Below are 6883 nucleotides of genomic sequence, written 5' to 3'. Positions count from 1 at the left end.
GACTGCCATCTGTCTGTAGCAGGCGGAATACTGCAAGAAAATATTGATAGTAAAAGCATTCCTGATAATACTGCACAATTTCACAATTACCATGCTCTTGTAAAACTGCGCTTAATATCCTAGAAACCATTAAATACAATCAGGTATTACTGCTTTTTTTTTCAAACTCGCTTTTAAATTCCACACAACCGGCCTATAAGAAGGCCTAACTCTTAATTTCACTTAATCTCGCATCCTAACATTTCTTGTGTGAAACGATTCCAGCTGTAAAGCTTTTGCGAAATATGCGTTCTCACAAAATGCATTTTAGAAAGTGAAAGCGTGTCTTTTGCAAATTCAGTACCGGTACTACAAAGCCACGCTGTAAACCTAATTAGCTAATTGAACCCATGTCTTTACCGAATATTAGACCCGGAGACGACTGCATATGTATTGTATTTGTGTCCTACAATTTAACCACATTAATCTTCTCTTACTCACAAAAAAAGTATTTTCAAAATAGTGCTACACTCAATAATAATAATAATAATAATAATAATAATAATAATAATAATAATGTAATAATATATAGGCTACCTCCCAATGATAACACGTTTCAGGTATAATGCAATTAGTTTATTCACAGGCATTTCCTAAATGTCAATGATATACTTCAGGGAGACGCGTCCATAAAGCCTATGCATCAGCGTGGCTTGCGCTTAATGAATGGAGAAGCCGACAGCGGTCATTGACTTTCCCTTGATTTATGAAAACGGGGAAAACTCCCTGCCACGTGCATCACCACTGCCCTTCCCCAAATAAAAAATGACAGTATCACCAGTTCCTGGCGTAAAAATGTATGTCCGATCCGATGGCCGTTCGTTTCTCCGAAACTCATGTGTGTGTGCTTGATTGCAGGATGATCTGCAAACAAGAGAAAGGGATAGATCTCATTGTCTCGCGCTGCATTTCGCAGAATCTAAGTCGACTAACGCTTACGCAGGAAAAACGCGGTAAGGTAATGGAAAGAAAAGAATAGGAAAAGGAGAAGTGTAGGTGGGCGTGGCTATAAATAAAAAAAGTAGCCAATTTATGACATTGATTTATGACACTATTGTATTACTACATTACTACAGTCATCATTACAGTTATTTGTGAAACGTCATTATCGTGTTAATTATAATGATTTTTTTTATGAAAACGAGACAGTGTTAATTCCTGGAGTAATTGTATAAGGAATGCCGTCGCAGTTCTACTCTGAAGAGCTTCTGAGAGTCATTCTCTTGCACTGCCGTGTGCCGTCATATTAAGCATGATTGGCCAAGGTTATTATAACTAAAGCCGTTAGTCAAAGGCAAACGTTAAATAGGTTACACTACATACAGGCTGGCTTGTCACTCATGTATTTGTAAATTCTGTTTACTTTATAATACCCAAATCAGGACACAATAAAAGAAGTACTTGTCTCGCCTCCCTCATAAAACATTACGAAGTCTTACAGTATTGATGTTGTAGCGTATAATCATGTCAATAGGTCATCTGTTGCATCTTTAACCATATGTGGAAATGATAATCCGCCCCCTCCGCTCCCCCCTCCCCCGAGTCTTATATTAACACTCAGGTTTCTCAACCCACGGGGGAATTTTAACTGCCCAAGGCTTGAATGTTTGAATGTGGCTTTATTTTAGGCATCGTTTCTATCACCTCTCGCAATGGAAATGTTTACCTATATTTAGCGCTATGGCAAGATACTTTGTCTGAAAAAAAACTGGTTACTTATAGATTTCTCCAAATGATACTTGTTTGCCCAGTATTGTCTTGTCTCTGTACTGTCCATATATGTAAATTAACGTTAAACCCCTCTGTACCTCATGAAGATATCTTTCTGTGAAAACAAACAGTACACGTGTAAACCACTAGGTATTAGAGGAAGAACGATGCACTCAGGATAAGGTTAGACCAGCTTCTGAGGTTTGAGAATTTGTGCGTTCGGAAATACGTTTTTGCACATACTTATACCATTCTCCTCTAACCTGTCTCATTAATTAGGTTTTTTTTCGTCAACAGAACATGGATGGATGGAAGCGATGTCACTGATGGGATGTGTTTTGTCTATCGCGCAATTCTCCGTAAACGTTTAACACGGTCGTAGGTGAAAATCCCAGAATGGTGGTTGATTCTGAGACGCCCAAAACCTCCCCGTCCGACACCAACAATCAAATCATGCTTAAATTCGCTTAGATTTGGCGTCTTGGCCTTTTCTGTGCTTAGCTAAACAGTCAATGAACATATTGATCTTGTCTGCGTGCTGTGCATGTTCAGTTTCAGTCACATGATTCGGTATTTGGGCGAGCAGGTGCACCATAATAAAGTGGCCACCAAGTGTGTATTTTGATAACAATACTTATTAAATCAGGAGTTCCAGGACCCACCACTTGATGGCGACCATGTGAGAAAATTTATTATTATTATTATTATTATTATTATTGTTATTATTATTATTATTATTATATTCTAATAATTGCTACCATTTATGCATAAAATTATTTTAACTGTGTAAACGTAATTATTGCACGGTCATACTCAGGATGGATCTGACAGATTACATTTTAGAAAACGAATTTTAACATGGTACATAATTTCCACTTCCTACTGTATAAATAGCACACGTAGCCTAGTTTCCAAAAACACAGTCAAATAAGCCTAACACACTTTCCGCCGCTAGCTCAGAAAAGGTGAAAATTCCGTGATTGTCTCTCATTTGATTGTGGCTTTCTGATTGCAGTTTGGTGGCTTTTCTGTGGCCGCGGGACTCGTTACTTTCCGACACCCATGTTCCGGAATGAGTCCCTTATTTGTAGAGGTGGGTGTGCTTTAATTCACCGGATAAAAACCTTTTATGGAGAGATAGATAAACCGGACTTCCTCAAAGTACATGATAAATAATTTAGCTTTTAGACGGATATTTATCTGTATATCTGTTTTTGTTTTGGGCAACAAATCTGAATGACTCCTGTCTTTTGTTTCACAGCTATCGCAATCATAAACATTTAAAACTTAAGATCGATGTGTATATGCGTATCTAAATCTTATTACAGGCAGCTGTCATTCAAGGGTTCTCCATTGAGAAGTATTTTCACGTGTCGTCATAAAGCTTCAGTCCAATCCCAGCACGTTTTTTTGTCATCCAGTCCTTATATGGTCAGCGACGTCACGGTATATTCAAAAATTCCCACATAAATACAAAGTGCCCCTAGCAAGCGACCAAGATCTGTCATTGACCAAACAGATCAGCCAGAGAGACTTAAAAAGCTGTGTTTACACTACAGCGTGCTAGAGCAGACTAGATGACAGCTAATCTGAGCTGAGCTACTCTCTGTGACGAAAGAAATAAGGGAGAATAATCACAGAATTAGCTAGTCGGTAAAATAACTTCACACTAACGGCTTATAAAAAGCGCAGTTTTAGGCGAAGCGATGACAGCAAAAACTCTCGAGAAAACCCCTGTAACGCTAAGTGGTTTTGTGCATCCTCTCTCCGAGAGCATCTATTCAGTGGACGATATCGCCACATCACTGGCACCCTCTGTAATCTTTCCAAATGCTGATTTAAGTGGGCATTACGATCATGTTAGTGGAGCCTCAGGAGGTAAGCACTGGTTGTAAAACTTGTTACGATTTTCCGTGCTGTAAAACTTGCATGTCTGTTGCATCCATTCGTTTGGTCGATAGTGCCATTTTCGCGTCATTATATATCGTGTAAACATATATAATAAACAAATGCAACAATTGTTTAATTACAGAAAACCTGTTGTAATGTCGGAGTGTCTATATATACTTCTCCATGAACAAAAGAAAAATGTGCCATTAATTAATGACAGAAACAGCATGGTTAAATTGCATTCCGGGGTATATTCCCAGGTCTACTGCATGCTCAATACAGCCAACTAAAACGATATTTACTGTGTAGTGGATAACCACGCGCACAACGGCACAACACACTCGTGCGCAATAGGACGCAGCTGTGATCTGTCACTAACAAGTACTTTGCTTCATTTCACAGATGGTTTAATCAGTGGGGACATGAGCACAGAGAAACGATCCCTCGATTTGTCTTACACCAGCAGCTTCTCGCAGTCCTCAGCTGCTCGCAACCAGCCATTCACCTACATGGGAAAGTTCTCAATTGATTCCCAGTATCCAGGTAACTGGAATCCAGAGAGCGTCATTAACATTGGGATCCTTGGCATGACCCAACCTTCCTCGGCGTCCTCTTCACCAGCTTCTTCTGTCTCACCAAACCACTTCTCCAGCACCTTGAGTTGCACCATGGCGCAAAACCCTCCCGACATGGACTCCATCTATTCTCCACCTCCGCCTTATTCTGGCTGCGCGGAGGTCTACCAGGATCCGTCTGCTTTTCTGTCAACCACCACTTGCCCCATCTCATACCCTCCGCCGTCTTACTCGTCGCCGAAGCCAAACACGGACAGCGGTCTATTTCCTATTATCCCCGACTATGCCAGTTTTTTCCAACCCCCTTGCCAACGGGACATGCCTACCATCCCGGACCGAAAACCTTTTTCATGCCCGCTGGAGTCCTTTAGAGTACCACCGCCTCTGACTCCTCTGAACACTATTAGGAATTTTACATTAGGTGGACCAGCTTCAGAAGGACCAAGACTACCTACAGCTTACAGCCCCCAAAATTTACCTCTAAGACCAATACTCCGACCGCGGAAATACCCCAACAGACCGAGCAAGACCCCAGTTCATGAACGACCGTATCCTTGCCCAGCAGAAGGTTGTGACAGGCGATTCTCTAGGTCTGACGAGCTCACGAGGCACATCAGAATCCATACGGGACACAAACCTTTCCAGTGCCGGATCTGCATGAGAAACTTCAGCCGCAGCGACCATCTCACCACTCACATCCGTACTCACACCGGCGAGAAACCCTTTGCCTGTGACTTCTGCGGCAGAAAATTCGCCAGGAGCGACGAGCGGAAGAGACACACCAAAATTCACCTGAGGCAAAAAGAAAGAAAGTCTTCGTCGGTCCCCTCGGCAAACACGAACTCCGATCGCTCCGTTGCTATTAGTACCTCCGCTGGTGGAGTTTGCAGCTCGGGCTCTGCCCAGTTACCTTCATGTCCATCCCGGGGAGTTTAGGTGTGACGCTTTGTATATTACAATCCCGATGAGAACAAAATCAGGGCGATGGTACAAGAAGGAAAAAACAATAGAAATATCACTGCCCGCGTGCAGCAAATAGCAGTGACCAAGTCCACATTATTATTTTTTTTTTACCGTGTTTACCGTCAGTTGGCACCTGCACATCTTACTTCCAGATTGCTGTTTGTCAGTTTAATATCATTCATACGTAGATCGAAACAAATTATTTTAATGAAACCGAAAAAACACGGCCAAGTGAATTTGTTTTCTGGGTGACAAATGATAATATAGTATAAGAGACTGTTGGCATCTTTGCTGTTGTTTCTAATGGTAAAACAATTTGCACTGTTAGGAACTAGTCTGATCAGCACAAATAATATGTGAGTCAAAAATGGTACGACATTAACAGTAGTAAACTCGCAATAATTCCAAATGTTTATTTAAAGTTATTTAAAGGGTAAAATGTGTCGGTGTTAACAAACTTGTTGTTTCTTCCTTGTTTTGCCAGTTGTCATGTTTTGTATGTATTTCATAGCGCGTTTGTAATTGAAATGTATAATAATATTCATCAATTAATATCAAAATTTTAGAATGATATATTTTTGTAAACGCTGTTTCGTGTTCTTGGGGAATGTGTTGGATTTGTAGTATAAACATTAAAAATGTAAATACTTTATTACTCTTGAGGACGTGATGTTTGCTGTGAAGGCGTAAACAACTGGAATGTATTTAGAGCAAAATTACTAACGGTGGACCGGCATGACAGCATAATTAAAATAATATACTGTTTGTGTCACCTCAACAAAATAAACAACTTTGAATAAAACTAAAAGTAGTTTATGAGAGCTCTGTTGTTGTTGTGGCTGACTGCTCTAGTTGTGTTACTAAAGATCTCAGACACAAGCGCTAAAGGTATAGCCTTATTAGGGGGAATACCCAGAGATAAATGTCACTTCTGACTCATTAACAAGTGAAAGCGCCCACTCACCGGACTGTTTACACTATATTTGAAGTGGAAGTTTCTCCAGTGCCTATGTAAAGATGCGACTCAGTTCAAGAACAAGCGGTGCGGAAGTTTGTCGCGTAGATAGACATGATACCATATATGTACAACATATAAGACAAAGAAAAATATTTAAATGAGCGCCAACGTTTTCTTTTCTTCAAAATTAATGACAGATCTTCACCAGAATGGGAAGAATAGCCTGGTAATAAAAACGGAAATGTGTCATATTAATCAAGACTGGATCCAAGAATGACAATGAATAATAATAATAAAATAATAATAATAATCTGCACCCTGGCCCTTACATGGATGGATGGATGGATGGATGGATGGATGGACGGACGGATAGATGGATGGATGGACACATAGTTGTACTGGAATTTATTTTACAGGCCTTGTGCTGTTGAATAACAAATATATCCCCATCAGGGGGATCAATGTTATGAATGTATAGACAATAAACTATTTCAAGAACTGGAGTCATAGTTAAGGTTATTTTGCATGTTTTTTTGCACTAGATCAATCTGAGAAAAAGGGTAAAGTATTTGTACCTTTGCTTATCACTGGAGCTGTACCCATGTAACTGTACATTCAAAAGTATACCGAAATTGACTTTGAGGAACATCCCAAAGGTACAAATAGCATTAATATACCATCAGTGGTACAGAAATGTTTCTAAGAGTCGATTTCTGCACCGTAAAAGGTAAAATTACCTACAGCTAAG

The 6883-nt window shown here is 40.0% G+C and overlaps 1 protein-coding gene across 1 annotated transcript; it reads left to right on the top strand.

Moving 5' to 3' along the window:
• The first annotated feature begins 3231 nt into the window (after positions 1 to 3231).
• Positions 3232 to 5829, top strand: egr2b (early growth response 2b). The gene is made up of 2 exons (XM_048987944.1): positions 3232 to 3627; positions 4042 to 5829. Exons 1-2 carry the CDS (start codon positions 3456 to 3458, stop codon positions 5148 to 5150), a joined length of 1281 nt encoding a protein of 426 aa, XP_048843901.1. The 5' UTR covers positions 3232 to 3455; the 3' UTR covers positions 5151 to 5829.
• The last annotated feature ends 1054 nt before the right edge of the window (positions 5830 to 6883 follow it).

The sequence above is a fragment of the Brienomyrus brachyistius genome, chromosome 20 (genome assembly GCF_023856365.1).
Source record: "Brienomyrus brachyistius isolate T26 chromosome 20, BBRACH_0.4, whole genome shotgun sequence".
NCBI classification, from domain to species: Eukaryota; Metazoa; Chordata; class Actinopteri; order Osteoglossiformes; family Mormyridae; genus Brienomyrus; species Brienomyrus brachyistius.
The sequence above is the reverse complement of the archived record's forward strand: the minus strand, read 5'-3'. Positions and strand labels throughout refer to the sequence as shown.

Coding starts and splice junctions, on each gene's coding strand:
- egr2b (XM_048987944.1), top strand. CDS start 3,456: ATGACAGCAAAAACTCTCGAGAAAACCCCTGTAACGCTAAGTGGTTTT. Junction 3,628..4,041: donor TGTTAGTGGAGCCTCAGGAG/GTAAGCACTGGT, acceptor TTCATTTCACAG/ATGGTTTAATCAGTGGGGAC.